General features: G+C 38.1%; 1 protein-coding gene and 1 pseudogene across 5 annotated transcripts in view; one reads left to right on the top strand and one right to left on the bottom strand.

Annotated features, from left to right (window-relative positions):
• The window catches only part of LOC126260800 (ATP-dependent DNA helicase DDX11), a 302,773-nt gene that overhangs the window by 100,395 nt on the left and 175,158 nt on the right, over positions 1-27,220 (bottom strand). For all 5 annotated transcript variants that reach the window (XM_049958156.1, XM_049958158.1, XM_049958159.1 and 2 more), the window contains 3 exons: positions 18,416-18,616; positions 15,394-15,560; positions 7,829-8,063 (listed from right to left, as the gene is read on the bottom strand). In XM_049958156.1, coding sequence (XP_049814113.1) covers positions 7,829-8,063; positions 15,394-15,560; positions 18,416-18,616 — 603 coding nt within the window. The remainder of the gene's footprint in view (positions 1-7,828; positions 8,064-15,393; positions 15,561-18,415; positions 18,617-27,220) is intronic.
• On the top strand, positions 5,320-5,437 carry LOC126261175 (5S ribosomal RNA; annotated as a pseudogene).

Here is a 27,220-nt window from a genome sequence, read left to right on the forward strand (position 1 = left end):
CAAACTAAATTGTCGTATGGGGCTGAGCACTGGCCATGGCAGCCAGCTGTTGACGAATTAGCATCTGTTGCACAAGATGTCGCCTGCCTAGCTTTACTGCCTGGAGGGGGACCTCAACCGTATTGTAGCCATTAAAACACTATCACCACTGTCTTTCAGAAGGTCCAGCGTTCAACACCTCTTTATCACTAAGAATGTACTGAATGGCATGTTGTTAATAAAAGAATTTGATACAGTTTGCTGTCATACTGCTGGTAGACCCAGAACTTCACGGCTGGAAATCTAAAATGCTTGGGTTGGGAGATGCCATCCCATCATGATCAACAGCCAAAACAGTTATCCCACCTCCAATAACGCCTTTACAAATCTGATCACTACAGAGCACTCAGCACTGAAAAGTTACAGAGAAGTAAACTCAGATATCTACCATCTACCTGCATCAGCATTGCCAATCATATTCCTTCATCACAGACATCGACAGAAAGCTGTTGTAGTATATGGAAGTTTTGGACTTCGTGATATCTCCATCATACAATTTTGTGAACTACATATCAAAGGGGTCAAATACAGGGAGCGAAAGGCTATTTACAATTTGTACAGAAACCAGATGGCAGTTATAAGAGTCGAGGGACATGAAAGTGAAGCAGTGGTTGGGAAGGAAGTGAGACAGGGTTGTAGCCTCTCCCCGATGTTATTCAATCTGTATATTGAGCAAGTAGTAAAGGAAACAAAAGAAAAATTCGGAGTAGGTATTAAAAATCATGGAGAAGAAATAAAAAATTCGAGGTTCGCCAATGACATTACAATTCTGTCAGAGACAGCAAAGGACTTGGAAGAGCAATTGAACGGAATGGACAGTGTCTTGAAAGGAGGATGAAAGATGAACATCAACAAAAGCAAACTGAGGATAATGGAATGTAGTCGAATTAAGTCGGGTGATGCTGAGTGAATTAGATTAGGAAATGAGACACTTAAAGTAGTTTTGTAATTTGGAGAGCAAAATAACTGATGATGGTCGAAGTAGAGAGGATATAAAATGTAGACTGGCAATGGCAAGGAAACCGTTTCTGAAGAAGAGAAATTTGTTAACATCGAGTATAGACTGAAGTGTCAGAAAGTCGTTTCTGAAAGTATTTGTATGGAGTGTAGCCATGTATAGAAGTGAAACGTGGATGATAGACAGTTTAGACAAGAAGAGAATAGAAGCTTTTGAAATGTGGTGCTACAGAAGAATGCTGAAGATTAGATGGATAGATCACACAACTAATGCGGACGTATTCAATAGGATTGGGGAGAAGAGAAGTTTGTGGCACAACTTGACCAGAAGAAGGGATCGGTTGCTAGGACATGTTCTGAGGCATCAAGGGATCACCAGTTTAGTATTGCAGGGCAGCGTGGAGGGTAAAAATCGTAGAGAGAGACCAAGAGAGGAATACAGTAAGCAGATTCAGAAGGATGTAGGTTGCAGTAAGTACTGGGAGATGAAGAAGCTTGCACAGGACAGAGTAGCATGGAGAGCTGCATCAAACCAGTCTCTGGACTGAAGACCACAACAACAACAACAACATATCAAAGTACCACATGGCCTGACAATAATGACAGAGGAAATCACTGAGAAGTTGAGTACCTAGTGCAGCAAGAAAACTAAGGAACATTTGCCCAGGAAAGCCAGAGCTTCATCTAGTTTAAAAACAGAACAGCAGCATCCTCGATAACAACATGTGAAACGAACCAGCATGAGGATTAGATTAGATATACTTTTTGGTTACATAGAACTATAAATAGGGAAACCTCAAGGATGCAGAACAGGTCATAAAAAAAGACTACATAATACGTATTTACCGAAAAAGGAAAAAGGATTAAAGTAGCTTCCACAGATGCTATGTGAAGTGATCTCATGGATGTGGAATAAGTAAAAAAATCTTTAGCATATTTCCATTTATGAAGTCATAACAAACTTGTCACACAAAAAGCATTCAAAGACAACCATCAGTACAAGTAGCAGCATACAAACAAGATGAACATCAACAAAAGAAGAACAAGGGTAACAGAATGTAATCAAGTTAAATGAGGCAATGCTGATGGCATTCTTTTAGTAAATGAAACACTGATACTTATAGGAGAGTATTGGAGTTTGGGCAGCAAAATAACTGACAATGGACGAAGTAGACAGTATATACAAATGCTAGGAACTGCTTTCTGAAGGTATTTGTCTCGACTGTAGCCTTGTATCAAAGTGAAACGCTGACAGGTAGATCTAATAGCTAATGATGATGTGCTGAACATTCTAAGACATCAAGGAATTATCAGTTTCATAATGGTGGGACATGTGCATGTGGGGAGAGTGTAATTATTGAGAGAAACCAGACTTCAATAGACTAAGTAGATTCAAACAGATATCATAAGAAAAGCCGAAAACAACACTAGGATTTTCAACTGCATTCTATAAAAAAAAAACAACTTAAAAAAAGGTGTCTCGAGATAATGTCAACCCAGCATTTGACTCAGTTTCCTGTAATTATTGGGAGATGATGAAGCTGGCACAGGATAGAGTAGCATGGAGAGCTGCATCAAACCAGTCTCAGGACTGAAGATCACAACAACAACAACCTGTAATTATAAGTATTCCTTTGATGCTGCATTTCAGTGAAGCAAACAGAAGTTGAGGTAAAGTCAAAGACATGGATAACACTAAACATAAAGAAATCATCAGAAACTCTTAGACAGTTTAATAAAGCAGAAAAACAAAATGCACCTTTCTAACCCTATGTGAGAAATGATGGCAATGTATACAGGAAAGTTACAGTAGCTGCAAAAAGTTAGTAAATGACTCAACTATCAAATAAGAAAATAATGAAATGAAATTATTAACCTCAGAAAGTTGTTAATAGTAGACAGAAATATAGTAAAACACAATAAATTCATCACACAATGTGAAGGAAGAATTGTTGAAGATACCACATGGATTAACAACATATTTAACAAATATTTTGCAAATATAGCACAAAATTAAAAACCAACTAATCAATACATGATTTAGCACACCAACAGTAAACCAACTTCAAACAAGGATGATGCACAAGACACACAAAACAATCTCACTATTATTTAGCTTCTGTATTTTAATTCAAAGAGTTACACAGGAAAAGTTTTGAATACCAAATGCAGCACATTATTTTAACGTTTAGAAAGGGAAGAGTTAAAAAAAACTGACATAGCTGTGCTTAATTTCTTGACACAGGTCATGAATGCTATAGAATAAAATGAATTAAATTGTGGGCTGTTTCTAACATGTCTAAAGCCTTTGATCTGATCAATCATGAACTGCAACTTTGGACAAACCGCATGCGACACACACACACACACACACACACACACACACACACACACACACACACACCTTTAAAGGATTTGTCTGAAAGCTAGCAAAGTTTTTATCCTTTTTTTATGCCCATCAACAACTCAACACTTTTGCTATCAGCAAGGTATGTCAACATGATACCTCTTTTCTCGGTGTAAAATCACAGAAGCGCAGGAATAAATGGACACCCATAAAAATTTGTGGAAAGAGTGTGTATATGCAAGGGTGTTCTTGTGTCCACACATTGCCTCACTGCACAAGCAGTCGGCTATGGCCTTTCCTTGCTTTGGAGCTTGCAGGGCATTTATTGTGATGAAAGGCAACAGAAAAAGAAACACAAAAGTGACTCTAGGTAAAAAAGTAGCTAAATAACAGAGGTACAAGAAGTACAAAGAGACAACACAATTTCATTTACAAATTTGAGAAATAGGTCATAGTGAGATTTTAGACTTTATGGAAACTGCAGTGACAAGACTGGCAATAACATTTCATTAACTAGTAACCTGTGACTTAACATACAAGTTTGAACTATTTATTTTGCATTTCAAAACAAAACTAGGGTCTATATTCTGGCAAGAAAAAAAAATCCGGATTTTTGCTGGACTTCCCAGCTAAAAATACACTTTTCCTTGTCAAGTGGCTGTATACTTTCCCTCGCGGCTGTAAAACTTATCAACCCTTCCAAAAGTATAAATACAAATTCCACCAAAAACAGCACATTAGTTTCTGAAGCACTGAAATTAAGATTGCAAAGTGCTTTTGTCAGCCAATCATAGCTCGCGTGGAGTGATATAGTCAGCCAATAGCAACATCACTGGTAAATAACAAACACACAAACAGGGAAAGTTAATGGCTTAAATTAATATACATGTAGTATAGCTAGAAACAAAGCAAAGCTTTCACATATACATTGGTCCTTTTTGCATATGTTACCCTTTCACAGACATCAAACCCAAATATTAAAATAAAATTTTAAGTAATGACATAAATGGCTGGTCTTCTGGGCCCGAAATTTTCCTAAGTGGCTGGCCCTCAAACTGTTACATTTTGAATTAGACTCAAACACTCTGTGATTTAAGAAATTCATAGCACATTCTCACACGTAATGTGGCTCTTCTAGCATAAAAGATAATTTACTTTGGAAGTAATGCTTGTCAAACCACCATTCACAATAGTTTCCCATGACCTGTTATAAATAGGTACGTTTGAACAGCAGTCAGAGAGTGCCAGAAAGTGGGCATTACTGTGCATGCGCAGCTATGATGAAATTGGAAGCCCTTGCTTGGTGTTAGCTCTGTTCATATGCCTTTAGTCAGTCGTATTTCTGTTTGGAATTTCGTGGTTCGAGGGGCATCACATGTCTATATGCAGCACTGCAGCATGCTGCCCAGAGGGAACATACAGGTTTACTGTACTTTGGACAATTGTTTTAACATATTCTTTCCAGATAAGGAATGCAAAATAAGAAAGCAGTCCTTGGAATAATATTCATTTCAAAACTAGTCTCTACAACTCAAAGTACCATAATATTTAGTAAAATTTTGCTATGTTGTGACTTTAACATAGACTATTTTATTTGTTCTCTGCAATACTGGTATACAGCATTTCCAATCATGTTTACATCCACACAGCACTGTGAAAAGGTGGTAAGAAGGAATACAAACTTCTTGCAGCAAGAAAAAAGAAAAGAAAAGAAGGTTGTTTGTATATGCCAGAAGTAAGGACAATAAGTTTTTCACAACTTTTTCAAATATTATAAAAAATTAACAATATATCTGTGATGCCGAGGAACACTATAACTGGCAATTTATATTCTACTTTAGGAGTAAATACAAGGCCTTTTGGGGAGTTACAGTGTTAAAACACAGTGTGCTGCCAGTCTACTGAAGAGTGGCATTCCATACATTCAAGACATTAACAGCACAAATGAAGAAATAATGTCAAGTCTAAAGGAGGTGGGCAACGGCCTTGCCGCAGTGGATACACCGGTTCCCGTGAGATCACCGAAGTTAAGCGCTGTCGGGCGTGGCTGGCACTTGGATGGGTGACCATCCAGACCGCCATGCACTGTTGCCATTTTTCGGGGTGCACTCAGCCTCGTGATGCTAATTGAGGAGCTACTTGACCGAATAGTAGTGGCTCCAGTCACAGAAAACCATCATAATGACCGGGAGAGCGGTGTGCTGACCACACGCCCCTCCTATCCACATCCTCAACTGAGGTTGACACGGCGGTCGGTTGGTCCCGATGGGCCACTTGTGGCCTGAAGACGGAGTGCTGTGCTAAAGGAGGAACTAGACAAGAGTTGAAACATTTCTTGTGATCAAAAAACGTTGTGTTTTCACAGGTGGCAGATTGTAAAATTCTGCTAAGTCAGTCAATACATTTGAAAAAGAACATTTTATTTAATACTACTGACCAAATTTGCATTTTTAGCCATTTTCAAGTAAACATTTATGTATGTTTGTACATATATAGCATTAAGAGATCATACATTACACTATAAAAAACACATCACAATACTTCATGAGTACTGGAATTTTGTAAACCACACTAAAATACATAATTAGGCTTAAAGTGCACATTTGCATGTTCATATTCACAATAAAGAAAAATTAAGCTTTCCAGTGTGGTATTCGGGATGCCAATTTTCTTGAAGTAACAGTACTGTACTCCTCCTTGTTTGGTTCTTCATTTTGGCATTCTGCTTTATGTGCCACAAGACAAAAAAGTACACTTGAAATTCAGTGTCGAGTTGGAACTAAACAATTGTGTGGAATGAAACATTTTGTTTGAAATAAATTGGCTACCTCTGTGGAAAAGATTAATAAAAGCCAAATTTCTTTAGAAAATCGACAAAAATAAGTTCATTGTTCTGCAAGACAATTAATGCTCGACTGACAATAATGTGGAAATAGAATAAAATAGCAAAACATATTAATAATACATTTTAGTCTTTCGTAATTGTCGTAGCGGCCCCTTACCTGTTAGAGTGCCCGCACAACAGACAAGCAAGGTGGGATGCCGACCTCCCTTCAAGAGCTCATATCAAAAACATCGCCAGTGAATGTATACATCAACAGACTTTCTGCATAAACATGGCACTAATTCATGGAAAGCCGTATGACAGAGGTGCACCAGTTGGAACTAATGTAACTAAGTGTAGCACTCTGCAGAATTGGTGTTATAAGCACGACAGCAGAGTTAGACCGGCAGTGTGTACCTACAGCTAGGGCAGCTCTGGCCAATGTCACTCAAAAATACTCCTGAATAGACACTCGCCATAGTCTTTTGTAAAAATTTGTATCTTATGTAGTGTTGTTGTTATTTCTTTTTATTGTCTTGTAACTTTTATCTGGCTTTTGCCACCACAAGAATTATTGTGTTTCCTGGTGTTCTCGAGTTTGAAAATTAGTGCAAGCCAGGAAGGCGTTTCAGTTACATAAAATGTGTTCAAACTTGATCTTTAGTTCTTTCCTACCGACCGCAGGACACTACAGTAGTTACGTGAATGTATTTTAATTCAGCAGAGAGCTCCCAACCACAGAAATTCATTTTGTTTTCATTTGATCTGAGAGCTGTAAATCAAAAGAAAAAAAAAAAAGACAAAATCACGAAATGTAAACACGGGTCACATGGAGGCTATATCTCCTATCAGCAGTAGGGCCAAAGTTGTTAATAGATGATATTAAAATGTTATTAAAGCAAACAACGAAGCTAATTTACAACACAAAATGTTATGTTCTAGGGCAATGTAAGTGTTGCAAAAAAAAAAAAATACCCACACACACACACACTAGCAAACACAAAGGCACTAGCAATTAGGATAATGAAAGGGGCTGCCAATGGGTAATCGCACAGGAAACTTTTAAGGAATTTATAATTTTGCCTTTTCAGAATTACAGTTATATTAAACTGTTTCTTACGGAAAGGCAAGGGCTAGAGACTGAAAAATTTCAAGATCTGATCAGGATTTGATCCCATAATCTTTCTGTTTCCAACCACGCACTTTACCACTAGACCACCAAGTACCACTATCTGCATCATTTTGTGGAGTGAAAGTGTACGACACCTTCACATCATCACCTGTCAATTCCTCATAAGTTAATTTTAAAGCAATGTTCCATGTTCACTTTTGACAGTTTTGAAATAACTGTAAATGGACAGTACACATTGGTTACATACTTGCAGATTTTGTGGAACTATTTTCAGTTGAGAGCAGGTCAAATACTGCCACATTTTAAAACTTTTTGTGTGTCAAGAACACTTCCTTTCCTTTGAAGTTTAACAAACCAACAACATGAAAGTCATCAAGAAAAAGACTTCATGTCACTCGAAATGAAGGCAAAGTTGTAATTCCTGCACCCTTGAGCATTACTGAACTTCCAAGCACGTGCCTCTAACACATCATGCGAGTCCCTTCTACCACCTGGCTCTCTGCTACAAGAACTGAGATGCACCACTTACTTGAGCAAGAGGGACTGCATCCCTGGCAGCATAGTACGGGCATGCTTTCAGCATTTTCCCAGCGGTCACGAGCTCCTCAACATCATGGACAGATGACAGAGCCGTATCCCTCAGCTGTTGCACTCTCTCACGCTGCCGGAATGGACAGCTGCCCCCACCTACAGTCTTCTGTCGCTTAGGTGCGTTCTCTTTATCTATGGGTTTGGATTTGGTCTTGCTCTGGAGCTCAAGACACCTGAATTTAAAATGATTACCAGACATAGTTTATAACAAAATAACTGACATCTTTCAATAAAACTGTTATTGTGCTAATATAATAACCAAGACTTAGTCTCTCGTGGCCACGGGAGTGTATATTTGCGTGTTGCGTGTTAGATTTTACTAGAAAAAGAGTAAGAGCTTGAAAGCTAGTGTGAATACTGCTTTCCGTTACGTGTTTTTACACTCCATATATCAGTCTGTGGTAGGTGAGTGGTTGCCTTTCCCTTATTTTACATTTTGTTCCATACAGAAATTTCCATTATTGTTACAATATAGATTCAGATCTTCAAACTGAAATCAAATACAACAATGTCAGAAAAAAAAGATTTTACTCAGCAAGTGGCAGCACAAACAGGAACACAGAAAATGTGACGAAAATTTTAGATTTCAGTACCCGATCCTTTTACGTTCAGCAAAAGAGAGGAAAGGTTTGAAGGGAGTGGGTCAATTCAAGGATTAAGTAGAAAGTTTCTTACGCCACAGAATATACAGCAGAGAATAGCAGAAAGGGAAATCAAAGCGATTTGAATATCTGGAAATTTATATTCATCAGAAAGGAAACTGGATAAAACAGTGATAAAGAAAGGGGGGAGGAAACAACCACAGGAACATGGATGACACGAAACTAGACGCACACACAAAAATTATTGAAGATTAGCAACCATAGACAAAAAACAAAGAGACAAAATAAAAAGAGAGAGATGGAAGTAAGTATTAGTGGAACTAACTCAAAACCAAATTCAATCTAAAATCAAAGAATAGACTCAATAAAGCTCATGATCCCTCACAGGGGACGCTGCATTATCAAAGGCACCTTCAGTGGCATGCACACGAGTTTGCACTTGTCAGTTAAGTTGAGGGCTATGCCGGTGGTAGTGTAGCTACCAGCAGTGCCATTCAAACCAGGGCAGGTCCAGTGGAGGAGCCAGACAAAGGGAAAGGAGGTAGTTTTAGACATAGAAATGCCAATTTTCTTAGAGGAGTAAATGCTGATGTCAAATTCTGGTCCTATAGGTTGAGGGCTGGGTCAATGGACCAGCACCCCATTATTATTAAATCTTCCTACGGCTTGAGAACCTAAAACGAAGTTGTAGAGTTATACCTTGCCTTTTTAGATTTAGCAAAAGTTTATGACACTGTTCCTAGAACAAAACTGTAAGAAGCTATGAAAGATATAGATGTGAATGACCAACCTTTGCAGATTATTATTGAAATGTACAGAGAAAATAAGGTACAGTCTAAAATAGGGTCGAAGTTATTGGAGTCTGTTTACAAAAGGACTGAGACAAGGTTGCAGTATGTCACCCATCTTGTTCAGTTTATACGTAGAAGTGGCTCTCCAAAGACAGAAAAGCTACACTGTTAATTATGTGCGTGTGTTTTCATCAAGTTTTCTTTATGTTCAAGCAATTCTAGCACAAGATGAATATGATCTGGAGTTCATGATACAACATTTATATCAGGAACATGACAAATGGGGACTAACAATGAGTCTAATAAAAACAGAATATCCTGGCAGTGAATAGTGACAATGGATTTGAAGTACACATCAATGACAGAGCAGCTATGAGACAGGTATAAAAATTTAAGTATATAGGGGCATATAATGACAGAAGTGGATTGGGTAATACAGAAGTAAATAACAGAATACAACAAAGCAGATAAGTTATAAATTCTTTTTGGTGGGACAAGAACATTTCTAACAACAGTAAGAGAAAGAAAATGTAAGCTAATGGGTGAATCTGTCCTATGATAGGGATTAGAACTGTGGATTTTAAATGCTGACCCCAAAAGACAATCAACAGCTGTGGAAATGGATTATTTACAAAGGAGCACCAGAATATTAATAATCGAGGTAAAAAAACTACTGAAGAAGTAAGAACTAGAATGAGGGCAAATGAAACAGTGACAGATAGGATTGAAAGATAATCATTAAAAAGTTTGAACATCTGTGATGTTTCTGAAGGTCAAAAATCTCTCCTGTAGCAAATCAAAGTAAGTTTGCACAAACAGTGCTTGTGTGAAAGTCAGCTTGCCCTTTTCATCTGTGACACACAGAAGGCAGTAAAAACAAACACTCAGATTCATGCCATGTACCTTGACTTCCAGAAGTGTTTGACAAAGTTATAATATATGTGTGCACAGAATATTACACACTAATCCTGTGACTGAATTGAAGAGTTCCTAGCAAATACAACACATGTTGTCTGCAACACAAAAAAAATTTCCGATGTCAAAGTGGCTTTGGACATACCCAAATGAAGTACTATAGGACCACTAATGTTCACAGTATATACCAATGACCTGTGGAGAACAGGCATAGTGCAATGATAGTCGTTTACAAATAATGCTGGTGTATACAGAGAATTCTGAATGCTAGAAAACTGTAGCGACATTCAGAAAGATCTATGGTGGACTGACAGTGCAAGGATTGGCAACTGACCTTCAAAGTAAACAAATTAATTGTATTGTGCACAAGTACCGTACACGGAAAGACCTGTTATTGGACAAGCCACTAGAAGCAGTAACATCCATTAAATATCTATGAGCATGCGAATGAAGTGATTTAAAGTGGAATGTCCACATAAAGCTAATAGAAGGAAAGAAAGATACCACACAGATTAATTGGAAGAATCCTCAGTAGTAATAGTCCACCCACAAAGGAGCTAGAGCTTACAAAACCCTCATTTAACCAATTTCTGTATATTGTTTGTCGGTCTAGGATCTGTACCAAATAGGACTGTTAGCAGAAATAGAGAATATCCAAAGAAGTGAAGTAAATTTTGTAGCAAGTTCATTTAGTAATCACGAAAGTATCACAGATATGTTCATCAAACTCAGTGAAGAGCCGTTTAACTTTTTACTTCCTCCAAAATACATCTTGCGAAAAGGCCATTAAGGTCAAATCAGTTAGATTCGAGCTCTACCATTCCCTCTCATCTACAGTAAAATATATAGCTGAACAAAACTATTAAGTAGCTCACAATGTAACAACAGCAGAAGTTTGTACAAATTTTAAATAATTATCTCATATAATTTGCTCAATGTTATATTTTGTTGAGAGAAGTGGGTACTTATTCAAACTACAGGACAAAACAGAGACTTTTGTGTCAATATGGTTTGGAAAGTTTTCCAGAAGGTAAATAATTTAGGAGTAAAGACAACAACTCACTGAATAGTAGAGGCATTGAGTTGTAAACAGGCATGCATCCTTTTTCGGGCTAGAGTACACCTCTCAACCCCACTCCTCTGCCCAGTCCTTTTTTATGTACCAATAAACAACTTAATGCCTCTAGTGTTCAGTGATTTGTTACTTTTTCATCTAGGTTATTAACTTTTGTGTCACATTATGATGTATTTTCAGTAATGACTGACACTGACTGTTCATCAAAAACATTATAGACAAACTGTCTTTGGCACTGGCCCTGGAACAACTTAATAACAATCACAGTTATTATATACATTATTACCATCAGCACATTGATATATTTCCAAAGGAAAATTAAACACACACAGATAATTCTCTGTATGTTTACATATTATTTATAAACAAAGAAAAAATTTGAGGTGATAATTCTGGTTACGCATTATCTTTTTCTGCTCAAACACTTGTAAAATTTCGGTTCTGAACAATGAAATATGAAATATTAATATTAGACACAAAATATTATTTCCAACTGCCTCATTTAAAGATATTCTAAGACTGATGCATTACAAATACGTAGGCAGAAATGTTTTTTTAGGAATGTTCAAAATTATAAATACTTTAAGTGTTTATATATTGGTTAAGAAACCATATTGTTTTACATTATTTTCTATAAAGTTTTATAATGCAAATTTTAGCCAAAAGATTGTATAAGGATTTGGATTGAGCTAAAATGAATAAACTGACTAAATTCAAAGATCATTACGTGATGTTTTTATTTCCACATTTTCATAATTTAAGACATTTTAAAATGAGATGAAGAGCTTTGCTGTCTACAAGACCTTAAATTACTTTAAATGATTTCAAATAGTATTTAATGTGTGTGAAAGTAATAAAAATTAATAAGAACACAGATAAAACTAATAAAAACATCAAGTTTTGAGTACTCCAACAATCGTATTTCATAATGTAGCTCTCCTAACTTGGCAGTTATATCCCAGAACTCATAAAAGCTTACTAACAATCATTCTTCCTACACACTATTAATGACTTGCAATGCGATGGGGGAGGTGAGTTAACAAGTGATACATGCTTTCCTTACAGCACACACCATGATGTGGCTTGCAGAGTATAGATGCACATGTAAATGTAGAAAATAAATAAATTTGAAAATAAGATAAACAGAGTTTGCACAGGGGGTGGGGTGATAGTGGAAACATGACAGGCAATGACAGGAATGGCTGGCCTCAAATCAAGGCTAAGTTGAGTGGCAGTGACCATATACACTCTGAATACTGCAAGTCTTCCAGAAGTAGCCTGGGGCTGCTTCTGCCTGTTAATGCTTAATTTGACTCATTCCACATCTCTCAAGGCACTCCTTAACAGCCAGAGTAACAGATCTCCATGTGTGAATGAAAAGGGAACTGCAATGTTTCTTACTGAAAATTCACTCACATAACCTAAAGAGCCTCAGGTGATATGTAAAGGCTGTCAGCTGTACCAAAATTAGTGTCCTATGCACTTAGAGATGACACAGGAACTGAAATCAGGGGTAGCAAAGCAACACAAATAATGTTGAAATCAGTTTTCACATGTTACTTTACTAAGGAACATACTGGTGTGCTTGCCGAGTTTGCTTCTCTCACTACTGCAAAGAGAAGTGAGATAGGTATTATTGTCAATGGCATTGAGAAACAACTGTAGTGGGTCAGGGTTTAGTGACTCCTGATATTGAGCATCAGTGGCAGAGGGCAGCAAAGGTCATTATTTTGTCAGAGATGGCGGGAAGGAAGCGACACTTCGTGGGTGGTGGAATGGGCTCTTGACGCAGTGGGTGAGGTGTGAGTGAAACATTGGTGGTTCCACTAACAATCATTTATTGAGACATAAGACTCTAAACAAACAGACTAATACATTGTCTTTTAACTGGCTCAATCCTTCATGGCTGCGAAACGGCAGAGTCATAGCATGCAGATTCCGCTGACAGCTGATACAGTGACAGCTCATGTTGCAGCGGCGCACCGACAACGTATTCTTCCCTCAGTACCGTGCCCGTGACTCTCTGCAGCGGGGGTGCGGTCTCTTTCTTGGAATTCACTCATTGCATACTAACAAGCAGCTACGGCAATACGTGGAGTGCTCCGTCCCGGAATCGAACCAGCAGCCCTCAGGTTTGGCACCTTTTGGCAGAGTTCATCAGCATCTAAGTTCACAGGTGACCCATTTGGTGAGATCGCAGCCCCTTCGTACTCACCAGCCACCTGGGTAATTACCACATGAACTTCTTTCTGGTAACATCTGGAATGGTGGCTTCTGCATTGACCTATGGGCTGACGCAGTACTGACATCTTCTGTCGAGCAGTGTAGCAGCTAAGTCAATGTAGCGAAGCACGACATCTGCTGACTAACCATCGGTCCGTCCGTCCAGGCGATGTTTCTTCATGTCTCCTTTCTCCCCTCGAAGGACCTTCCAAAGGACCACCTCAAAGGACCCCTCAAAAGACCCCCCTCACGCCCATCTGTCAGAGGTATTTATTCGGTGTTTTTGTCAATGTCACTAAGTTTCTAGGGTGGCGACTGACTCTTCGGTCATTGATGTATGCTTCTAATGTTGGGCCAAAATGTTACCAATGCTCAGACACGTGCCGGCTTTCCACTGTTTTGCCCCTATTGGTGTGGTTGGACATTGCTCCGTCATCCCCATCCACATCACCAGATACGTCACACACGTAAGTTCAGTATGCTGACAGTTCCTGGAGCATTGACCACTGATGTGCGAACAGTGCTGGTCATTGTTCTCTTGGAAGCATTGCCCATCTGCTCGGTCGTTGATCTGTCAAAGTGCTGAACGCTGCTGCACAAACTCCCCTGGTAATTGGCCTTCTCACGTTGGGCAGAAATGTTACCAATGTCACACACGTGTCGGCCTTCCTTGTTCGACTGCTGCCGTTTCCGAATATTGTAGCTTAATGTGTCAAAGTCTCTAAAATGTTCGCTTAACCTATAAGTCTTTCTGCTTTGAACAAGCATAAATAATACATAATTATTATACACTCAAAATGACTAATATCGCTAATATTAAATAAGGCTATGTGCCCTGATAGTATCCCTTTCATATTTCATACAGAGTATGCACCTAAGTTAGCTCCCATTGTAATTATAATATTCTGTAAATCCCTTACACACACACACACACACACACACACACACACACACACACACACACACACACACACAAAGAGTCCACTATACTCAATGACTGGAAAAATGCACAGGTCACACACATCTACACAGAGAGAAACACAAGTGATCCACAAAACTACCATACAATTTAGCAAACATTCATCTGTAGTAGAATCCTAGAACATATTCTGAGCTCAAACATAATAAGGTACCTCGAACAGAGTGATCTCCTCCATGCTAACCAACATGGATTCCAAAAAACACTGATCCTGAAAAACTCAACTGACACTCTTCTCACATAACATCATGAAAGCCATGGATTGTAGCAATTAGATTGATGCAGTATTTCTTGAAAGTATTTGACTTCGTACCACATCAACGTCTATTTTTAAAAAAATGTATGATCATATGGAGTATCACCCAGAATTTGTGACTGGGGGGAGGATTTCCTCTTAGGCAGGACACAGGAGGTTATTATGGGTATAGTCACCAACTGAAGAAGTAATTTCAGGTATGAGCCGACAAGCAATTTGAGAACCTTGTTGTTTACATTGTTTTTACATCATGACATTCAATGCAGTTTCAGATTGCATTTAAAACAGTGCCATATTGTACTGTGTGCATCTGGTATCTTATAGGATAAGAATGTGGAAATATAATCCTGAAATCAATAATGTAACATGAGAACCTCAAATAGGATATGAGTGTAGGAATATAATCCTGAAATCAATAATGTAACATGAGTACCTCAAATAAATAACAGCTGAATGAAAGTTTCATCAACTGAGAGCCCAGCCAAATTACTCTGCAAAAATGGAGTATACAAAGTCCAGCACCACTCTTGTTATACTTGATAGAATTACGACAAATTATTTGCTACGAGTTAGAAATGAATATATATATAAGACATTCAGTATCAGAGTTTACACATGCAGCACAATGCCCACCCAGATAAAATTCTAGCTGCACTCCGTACCTTTCATTTATAAGAGTATTGTTACCAAGACGGCGAACACTCTCATTGATACAGCAATTAGAACGAGATGCAAGGGGAACAGCACGGATATCAGCCCCATAGGGGCTACGCCGGATTTCACCCACCACTTGCGCCAGCTGAGAATGGGTTCGGCTGCAGAAATAAATCTGCAACAAAGAGTGAAGCCCTTTACTGTTTCCACAATGTAATATATTATTCCTGCTAACAGGTTACCTTTTTAATAATATACAACACAGTTACGTAGAAAAAAATTTAAATCACTGTAAATAAATTTAAGCACAATTATTTTGATTCAAATTACGTCTTTTCCCAAAGACTATAGAATATTACCATTACCACTGTATTTCAGTACAGAAAAATAATGTATCACTTGAAAACTGAAGCTGTTAGAACAATCGCATTTAGACAACAGGAAACAGTACTCAGAAATCAATGGAAAAGATAATATCCATGATAGTAAGCAAACTTTGGGGTTCCTCAAGGCTCCTCTTGAGCCCATTCCCATTTGCATGTTATGTCAATGATTTCCCAGGTGCTCTACAGAATTGGTCATCATTACAGGGTATGCCAGTGACACATATTGACCTGCTTGGGAGACAATACAGAACTCTACAGAAGGAAAAGAAAATCATTTTGATAAAGACCATTCAAGCGGTAATCTCGCTCAAAGAAAAGCCATTCACTTTCAATCTGCTGCACAAAATAAACAAACTTATGTGACTGCAGATATGCCCACATCAAACTGTTCATTGTGTAAGTTTTAGGTGTATAAGAAGATGACCGGCTTTCACTGGAATGGCAAGTTTATTACATGTTCATTTGTAACACTAAAGCTTTATTTCTGAAGAAAATTGACTCTAAACTTTAATACTCAAGCACTAAGGTGCACTATGGCACAGTATATCCTGCTCTATCCTATATTTTGTACTATGGGGCACTATCTGCCAAATCAATATAAAAAGGGAAATTCATAACCCCAATATTTGGTACAGATCACATTTTCAGGGTTAGAAGAAGACACATTTACAACAAATAGTCCATTTGTCACATTATCAAAGTTTCATAATTCACTATCATATGAACTGATGATGGCAGTTTGGAGAAACATTTAAAAAGTAACTTATTCTGCAATTCCCAAATGCCACGGATATGACATGATCCGAAATTGTTTTAACTTTAAATTTACAGACAAACAGCACAGGGCGAATTACAGTTTGTATCTTAGTCTGGTCTACTGTACTTATTAACTGAAATACTGAGCAAGACTGTAGAAATGTTTTGGAGTGCAACTGACATTATATAGGTATGAAGCATATTCAAAAAGTAAGGGCTATTTGATTATATTTAAACGCTGGCATCTTAGAACAGAGTTTCACAAAGGCAGAGCCATGTCAATTGTTAACAAAGCTGTAGAAGGAACTGCTTTGATTCTGTAGCCTTTTAAACTGGGTGAAATGCCTTCAAATATCACTGCTACTGCCAGTTGCCAGTTGCACAGTTGCATTTGATTTTTATATGCAAAAGGATCTACAGCTATACAAATTTATCAGGAGGTGTACTTAATTTATGAGCCCACAGTATTGAGTAATGGGCTGAGTATTCAAAACTGGCTGTGCACAGATGTGTGAAATAAACGTGGAGTCGTAAACCTGACATCCAGTTCAAAGAAATCGTGCAGCAGGTGTACCAAAAGCTGGCAACTCATTTACTGGTTGATGAATTTCCTCTACCACTATTTACATAACTGTCACAAAATAGATATAATATATTTTGGTATGAACTGTTGGTTCCAAAAATGTTTACCAACTGACAAAGAGCAAAGAGTGTCAAACAAATGAGTGTTTTTGGACTGATGTCGACAGGATGAGGATGATTTTTTTTCTCAAACTGTTATGGGCGATGAGACATGGATATCTTTCACCGCCACAGAATGAACCAATAGTCAATGCAGTGGCACCATTCGATCATGCCAAAACTGGAGGGTAAAAACAAGCAGTCCCCTTACTCAGGTCTTAAAACGATGGCCATCATTTCCTGGGGAGAAAAGGACATTCTTTTGGTTGATTTCATCAAATGGGGGTAACCAGTTATATCTTAAATCTACTGAAAAATGCTCACCAAACTGATACCCGCCATCCAGAATCATTGTTGGGGGAAAATGCTATCTGAGGTAGCCCTTTTGCATGTCAACATAGGTCCACACACTGCTACCTGTACCAAGGATAAGATTCATTATTTCCATTAGCAACTTTTCAACCACACACCTTAAAGTCTTGATCTCACAGCCAGCCACTATTACCTCTTCCTGAATTTGAAACAATGGTGTGAAGGTGAGGAGGAATACAATGTAGCCTTTTGTCAACTAGTGCAGTCCCCAAGCGAAGAATTTCTCTGCAGGGCAAGAAGCTGGTGCAACATTTAAAAAAGTGTTTAGAAGTGAACAACATTCATGTGGGGCTATAACTAATGAAAGTCATATTCTGAAAAGAAATAAGCACATGAAAGACTGGAGTTCATACAGAGGAAATCATTTTCCCTTCACTCGATTTCTGAGCGTAACAGGAAAAGAAATGAGTAGCAATGGTACAAAGTTCACTGAACAACGGCTTGTATGTATGTATACGTAGATAATCTTTCTAAAGTACTAGAAAAGTACATTTTCGCGATTTCAATTTTTCTTCAGAATTCTGTACTTCCTTTGTGAAGCTACCCAACCCTCGCACATAACCGTAATGTTCAGCTAAACACATTATGTTAGTGCATTTTCTGGCATAACAAATGAAAGGACAGATTCAATATTTTACAGTGTTTCTACTTATACTACACTTTTCTTTATTATTTACTGGCAGAACCCTTCCAGTTGACAAACATTTCATTCAATTGACACATGACTGCCTGCTCACTTGTTCTTCAGATACATCAATATCTTGACTCACGGACATATTTTACACGCACTTTTAAAGCTACTCTACAATAAGTCACATTATGTTAGTGAAAGTACTTGGGTTGGCTTTGGCTCATCCAGCTGGTTCTCTTCATCTTCTTCATCCTCAGTGGCGTCAGTGGTGCCATCTTCACAATTACTTTCCTCATATTCTTCTAACAAAATTTCATCTTCATCAGTAACTAAATCTCTCATTGCGGGAACCGATGGAGACTCTTCAGATCTTTGGGAAGATTTCTTATCAGGATTCTTAGCCTCCTGTAGGATGTAAAACAGAAAATATAATGTAAGAGCACTATTAGAGAAACATAGCATGATTAGCAAATGTTCAAAACAGATCAAAGTTTCAGTACCCTAAATCATACATTTGCAAGCAGCAGAGGAAAACACAGGACAAGACTGAGTATAATAAGTAGCACAGACAGAACTATTATGGAAATGTAATAACAGTGAGAAAGACAGGCACGATCCAAAGTTCCTTTTAAAAATAATGCTAGTTGACTTAATTACAGATAAAGAAAAGGCACAAAGCAATGTAAAAGTGTATTTGTAGCCACTCACATTCACTGAGGACATTTTTCTATGCTTTTTGTCTCTCCCTCAAAGCTCTTGTGATAAATGTTTGAAAATTATATGCCTACTACACTTGTACTCATACACTGGCACCTCTTTGCATTTCCATTAACAGATGTTGCATGGGTAAATTTAACTGCCTGTACCTCGTGTGTGGTCAAATCTCTCTAATTTTATAATGCACATGTGTGCCGCCGCCCCCCCCCCCCCCACACACACACACAAGGCCAGACTGCAAGCAGCAAACTAGATGGTGGGGGTCAGGAGGAGGCTGAGGCGGGGAGGGGAAGGGATGTACAGTAGGGGTGGGGGGGGGGGGGGACAGTGAACAGTGAAGTGCTGCTTGTGGGAGCATACAGAAACGAAGTGGGAAAAACTGAATTTCTTCAGCGCAAACGGAGCGGTGGAGGGGGTCAGACCACCTGAGTATGTAGTGGGGAGCCTTTTGGAGAGACCAATATTTTTTCCAGTCACCTGCAGGAAAGTGTAGAGTGGGCACATCAATTTTTTTTGGTCCTCTGTTCAGTAGTGCGGTCGCGTTTCAAGATGGAGAAAAAATCTCGAACAGCGCTACACCATCAAATTCTGCGTGAAACTCGGGAAAACGTTGACGGAGATCCTCGGAATGATTAAAGACGCCTGCGGCAATGCTACCCTGAGCCGCTCAACAATGTTTGAGTGGCACAAGCTATTCCAAGAGGGGCAAGAGCTCATCAAAGACGACCAGTGCACTAGTCGCCCATCAACTTCAAGGACTGATGAAAAAGTGGCCAAAGTGAAGGCGCTACTGATCTCCAACTGGTGCTTAAACATTCGTATGATGGTTGATGAGATAAGGATTTCATACAGTACCATCCAAAAATTTGTTACCGAGGATTTGGACATGGGAAAGGTGTGTGCCAAGTTTGTGCCAAAAATCCTGAGTGACAAACAAAAACTGATCATATGCAAATTTCGCAGGAAATTCTGAACTGTCTCCAAGAAAACCCACATTCTCTTCACAATGTGATTACTGGTGACAAATCATGGTGTTTTGAGTACGACCCAAAGATCTAACACAATTCCCCACGTCCGAAGAAAGCCAAAATGAGCAAGTCAAGGGTCAAAACTATGCTCATCTGCTTTTTTGTCAGTCATGGCGTGGTTCACTGGGAGTTTGTGCCCCCTGGACATACTGTGAATGAGAAATTTTATGTGGAAGTACTTGAAAGGTTGCACAAACATGTCCTCTGAGTGCAGCCAGACAGCGCTGCTTGTTGGAAGCTGCACCATGACTAAGCGCCAAGCCACTGCGAGCTGCAGGTTTAGGAACACCTGGCCAAGCACAGAGTTGCCATGTTGCTTCACTCTCCCTACAGTCCAGATCTGTCACCAGCGGATTTCTTCCTCTTTCCCAGGTTCAAAGCATTTGTACCAGTTAGGTCAATAAAAAAATTTAAATCAACTCAGACCTACTAGTTATTGATCACGCCCTGTAGGTGCAGCAGGGAAGTTAGATGGAGGGTAGGCTGGTGTGTGTGTGTGTGTGAGTGTGTGTGTGTGTGTGTGTGTGTGTGTGTGTGTGTGTGTGTGTGTGGGAAGGGGGGGGGGGATAAAAAGAATGTGGGTGCATCAGTGGAATAGAGGGCTGTGTAGTGCTGGAACGGGAACAGGGGAAGGGGCTAAGTCAGTAAAGAACAATGACTATCGTGCAGGTGGGAACTCTCCCTACAATAATCCTACATTCCCCTCAACAGGGAGGATGATGGGATATGTGCTAAGACATGAGCAAATAACTTCCACGATATTAGAGGGAGTTGGAGATGGCAAACATTGTCAGAGAAGATACATATTGGAACACATCCAACAAGTAACTGAGGATTTAGAGTGCAAGTGGTACTCTGAACTGAAATATTGGCCACATCACACCAATCAGAAGAAGAGCATTTAATGAAATGTGCTACTCCAGCTCATTCTCTGGAATCAGGCTACACCATTAACAACATAACAAACAATTTGGAAATCTTACAAATTATGTCTAAAAGCTAAATTTAATAGTCAAAAACGTACTTAATTTGAAACCAGGTAATCTAAAAATAGGCTGCAGAATATTCTGTGGGAGAAATATTACTATTTGGTCGAATGATTGATGGAAGATAAACCGATAAATTGAGCTAAGCATAGCTTGCTCTTAGATTTTTTTCTACAACAAAATTGTATTATTATTGGAATATTGTTATTAGCATCGGCTCTCTGTGGTGAAATTTTACTATAGATTTTTGACCTGTTTTCTGAACCTACATCAAATGCTTTAGACTATGTTTGTTATGAGATTAATACATCAAAATTTGCAAGTGAAACATGTTTAAATTATTGGTACCAATCCTTGTCAATTTATACCACAGATATACAACCATGAAAGAAAGAGGGTTGTTAGGACAAAGTTGTTAGAGAGGATTGAAAGGGAGTATGATACAATGTTGGTGGTAGCTACTGATGCTCTGTATGTAATATGATACTTTTTATGGATAAGAATGGATGAAATGAATCAGATAATAAGTCACATACATATCCACAATGCTGTATTTTGGCAGTCAAAAAAGTTAATGAGAGATGTTGACTTACACTCCTGTTTTTGTACTTTGCAGTCTTACTCCGAATGCATCTATTTTTATGAACCCTTGCATGGATTCTGACAATCTCACTCTCATTGTGCCAATTTTTGTGAAGCCTTGCATGGATGCTGACAGTAGCCTTACTATTTACACACATTTGTTCTCTACATTCACAAGATGCTTGTCCATGGTTTTCACACTGTCCTATGTTTTCGGCTTCGGTATTTGAGGAGGAGGAGCATAGTGGGGATTACAACGTAACTCTTCATTTCTCTCTGATGTAAAACATTTCAAATGTTACAAAGCCTCTTACAAATTAACACTTTCATTCACAGAAAACCTTTCAGGCTTGGAAATTGCTATGGGACACTCTCTTTTGATAGCTAAACCCTCATAATGAAATCCATGTAATATAGGTGGATTTCTTATTTATTGCTTCTATAAATTTTCAAGTAGACCTGATCAGTATGCTGCAAAGTTGTAGTCAAACAGGAATATGTGGATGACAAAACTTCACTAAAGAGCTTATTTGTGTGCAGGTGATGAACAAGAACATAAAATTATTCAGAGAACCTGGACAGGCACTGACTACAAGCAAACAAGTGTGTGTGTGTGTGTGTGTGTGTGTGTGTGTGTGTGTGTGTGTGTGTGTGTGTGAACTATTCACGTAATTACAGTGCATACACTGATAAACCGTTTGGTGTCACAAAATCAAGAAAATAGCATCGAAGATTTCATTGAAATCTACCATAGTGAGCCTTCCCTGTGACAAGTTACTCATACATATTCTCCTGGGTACAAAAAGATACAAGTGGCATATTAAAAATTAACAGAAAAACTGAAATTAACTATTTAAAACAAACAGACTGCAGTTTTCTAAATATACAATTTTAGAAAAAATAACTGGAAATAAATGAAATAAGTGACAATGTTGGAAATCAGGAAGTGGTTCACTTGAAACACATTAACCAAATCTATGGTAATTCTAATTGATGAGTTTCATAAATGATCAAGATATTACACAAAACTCATATTCATATATCAAAACTAATAACAAGAGTACCTGAACTGTAATTGAGGCATGTAAAATACAATTGTTTATTTTGCAACAATCTGGCATGCAAATCTGCATTCCCCCTTTTTTTTAGCAATCCCTTAGGCCATGTGACACTTCTTTCTGCATATAAAACAGTCTGCATATAAAACAGGTCTTGGACCTAAATCAAGTATCACTGGACTGTCATCTGTTGCTGCTACAATAAATCAATAAACTGATACGCAGATGAATCTTAAGCATGTTCAGCAGGTATCAGGTTGATCTGACTGGTAAAGTGGTGCAGACACACCTGTGCAGTTCTAATAGGACACGCGCATGACATCCACACTGATTCAGTACAACAAAAGTAGTGACCCGAGAAAGGTAGCTTCTTTGGCAAAGAAATATGATAAAATATTCGCCAGATTTTTGTCAGATTTCAAGATGGTGGATAACAACTTGTTATTATGCACTGCAGTTGCTAGTATGACAGTTGCATTGTGTGTCTATTTGGAAGAAAAGCGGCAGAAAAAAAGGAAACATACTTGGATGTAGTCATAGGTATTACATTACAATGGAAAAAGCATTCAGCAAAATTTGTCACGAGAGATGCAAGTGGAGGACATCAAGTCTTATATACAAATTACTTACAAATGGATTACAATGTATTTCAATATTTGCTCAGTTAAGTGGCATCTCATAATACAAAACACAATACTCTCTCGAGAAATGCTGTACCTGCAGAAGATGGGCAAACTGTGACACTAGGATTTCTTGATACAGGAGAGAGCTACTATTATTTACAAGAAAGCACTCAAACATCCTATTGTACATTAACCAAAATAATTCCAGAAACGTGTGAAGCAATTTATAAAGCACTGAAGGGAGACTATGTAAAGGTAAATAAATGTTTAGTACACCTGTATGTGTAATAAGAACTATTTTTATTTTTGAATAATTTAATTAATGGAATTAGTGTTCCAACAACTACAAAATTAATAAAAAGTATGAAACAGATGAAGCACTTTTTTAACTTGTGGCATCCAGAGTTCAAAGGTACACAGGGTAGAATGGAAAGCTAAGGAAGAATCTTTTATTTTAGTGTTACCACATCCTCTATTCCAGCTTGCTGAAAAGCTGCTTGGATGTTCCCAGATGTAGAGGCGAATGGCTATAGCTGTGATTGTGGACATATGTTGCCTGCAGCATATTCCACCTGGCCATCAACACAAAATTAATAGAATTCACTGTGCTCCTTGCTCACCCTTCCACTTTAGTCGAAGCTCGTGTGTGTGTGTGTGTGTGTGTGTGTGTGTGTGTGTGTGTGTGTGTGTGTGTGATTTTTATGATCAAATCCACAGAGAGTCATAGATTTGATCATATTTATTTGATGACAGGCGAGATTTGACAAAGTTCCCTGACATATCAACTTTGACAAAGAAATATGGTAGTGTAATACTGGCCTAACTTGTAGCACCAATGTGAGCTGTTCCAATGGCATAATCTGCCTTATCTTGGTAGTGCTGTACAGCACGTCGGTACAGAGCTGGAGATGGCACTCATGGCTACTGACTGGGAATATTGGGAGATGGTGTTACACCAGGAGTGGTCTGCACCTCAACATGACTGGGAAAGGGGGCGGGGGGAGTTGATTAGTGATGTACACAAGGCAGGTGTGGGACGACATAAGGTCGGATACCTGTTGTTTTGGGTGGGAGGACTATGCCTTTTCCTAGGGTAAATCATGACAACGGGCTCACCTCCCTTAAAAGTATCTCACAACCAGTTTATGAGATTTCTTCAGTTGTACACGAAAGATAGATTCTACCACACAGGAGTGGAAAAACACCACAAAAATTTTCTCAGAACATCTATTCTTGATCAGAACGTGCAGTCTATTAAAACTAAAGTGCATCAGCTTGAAGTTTTATTACACTCTTTGAACAGAATAGTGAAATGCATTACACAGCAGTGATGTAGAAACAATGAAATACAGCGTATAGTGCTGTCGTCATATGACTGTGCAACTCACTACTGCAGAATTATCTCAAAAAGTGGGGCATCATGTATTTATACCAGAGGTGGCGTAAATTTTAAAACTGGAGAAGATCTGATCACAATTTGTGTAGGTAAACATTTGGAACTGGCAGCTACTGAACCAACAAGGCTAGACGTCCATAAGAAATTAATCATTATGTGCATGCTCCACCCACTTAGGGATAATGTGGTCTGTTTCCTCAACAAATTAATTGAAGGCTTGGAAAGAGTCACAGCCTCCAAAACTAATACTATGTGGATACATTAACATTAACACTTTTTGAGTCAATGCCCATGTATCTTTTTGACACTGCCTATGCCAGTATACACGTGGGAATCCGTCGCTGTCTCAAAAGTATTAAACAAGGTGTTGAGGGTGAAATTAATAATAACTTCTAAAACATTCTGAACACTTTTAGCATGGCAAAAATGGTAAATGCAGCTACTAGAGTATCAAAAAGTTTTGCGCCAATCTTAGACCACGTACATACAGATATTGAGGGAAAATTGTAAAGTATTTATAAAATATCTTAGTGTGTGTAATTATTACTGTTAAATAATGAAGTTAAAGACAGACTTGATAAAACCCACAAAACTGCAATCCTTCTAAAGAACCTTCTTGTGACGTAAAATATATTACTTTCCTAGGGCATTGTCAAATCGAATCTGGGATGGCATGTACATGGAAAAACAATGTACATACCAGGTTCTCTAAATTCTACATACTATTTTAATTAATTTTTGAGGATACATTTCCAAAAATATCCACTTCAACAGTGGCAGCTAAGGAAAAAAGGCACTACACTAATCCACAGTGTAATGTGACAGAATGGGATAACATTAATAAGCACACACAATACCCAACTCAACCACGGACAATACAACAGCCGCATAATTTGCTTCCATGCTATGTGCACCAATCAATTTTGTATAGTCATGGTTTTATCACCGTTTGAACATCAATTTTATATGTACTTCATATTTATGTAATTCTCAATCACCTATCCAATATCATTACACACACTACGAGTAAATTACAAAGTATTCCTGCTATTGTGAATACATCTACATATCTAATATTGGATCATAATGGTTTTCCGCACACAAATTAATGCATAAAATTGAGCACAATTTACACACAGATATCAAAAATACATTAGCAACTAATTGCCTGCCGTAATCCCGAAGTAATTTAGGTATTTTTTTAAAAACACTGTAATAAAGCAATTCAGTTTACTTTCTCACAACACTTTTGATGCATTCTGTAATTATATTATTACAAAAAATACTTCACAATTTAGTCATTTATGTCATCTGTAGATTTTGAAAACCTTTAAATTATAATTTTAACTTACGCAAAATTATATTTTAATTGATTTTAATTTTGATGTTTTTCTAGTGATTTTTTTATTATTATTTTGTATGTATTGAGCCCTTGTTCCACCTATCAATCTGGTTCAGTCAGTATACAGCTGTAGAGAGACAGTAGCAGTGCTGAATCTTGGCAGTCTATTGACAGTTACAGATTTCTGTAAGTTTTCAAGATGGTGCCATATTGTTTTTTCCCAGCATAAAGCTGGCAACACTGATAGAATGCGACAGTTTAGTGCACCTAACTTGCTTTGTTGTTTTTGTTTTTGAAGCCAAAGAAACAAACATTATGCAAAATGTTTGCAGCTTATAAAGTTAAAAGATCACATCTAATATAAAAACAGATCCAAGGACCTATAGCCTCGTACAACTAACAACAACAAGATAAATATATCCACAGGAAATTTGGATTTGTGAATCTATATTATATGTAGGGGCTTGAATTAATGCTATTTAAAATTGACTATAAGTACAGCAGATTTCTACAGATCACAACTTGTTCAAGAAACAGGCTCAATATTTACCTGAAGTGGCTTATGAAAATAGCAGAAATTCTAAACAGGGACTACTGGACTGAATTCCAGATCATCCTGAACGATAATGTACTAAGCAGTTCACAACCCAAACTTCAAATTGTTATCACTAGTCAAACACTTCACAAGTGTCTAGGAACTATGTGATGTACTGGTGTATAAATCATGCAGATGCAGTTACAGAGGCTTTTTGTACTTGGCAGCTTGATATTTTATTAACATCAACAGTTTTTAAGTGCCGTGTAAGTTCTTTGGGCTCTGTCCCACTGGGTACCTGCTAAGTTTTTTCACTTGTTGCTCCTTGATTCTGCTATCACGTGGGATGGCAATGTCGATGGTCCACACTTACTTTCTCTCCACAACTGTGACGTTTGATGTACCTTCTTGTAACATTCCATCTCTCTGAAACTAAAGTTCCCACAGTAATTTGGGTGCTCATTTTCGACACCTCTTTCTGGGTTATGATTTCCCCAGTTCTTTGCCACAGGTAGATGGTGATTTTGGCATAAATTCCGGAGGATTATATGAAGGGGATCAACTGAAATCTGTGTCCATCCCACTCCCACCACATGCCTTGTTTGTCAGCACTGATGCCACCTCCCTCTATACCAACATCTACCTGCCGCTGAAAATTTCCGCAGTTAGTGTGCATCTGATTCCGAACCTTTGACATCATTCCTGCTCACGTTAATCAACTTTATTCTTACCAACAACTACT

Source organism: Schistocerca nitens, chromosome 5, assembly GCF_023898315.1.
Source record: "Schistocerca nitens isolate TAMUIC-IGC-003100 chromosome 5, iqSchNite1.1, whole genome shotgun sequence".
Taxonomy (NCBI): Eukaryota; Metazoa; Arthropoda; class Insecta; order Orthoptera; family Acrididae; genus Schistocerca; species Schistocerca nitens.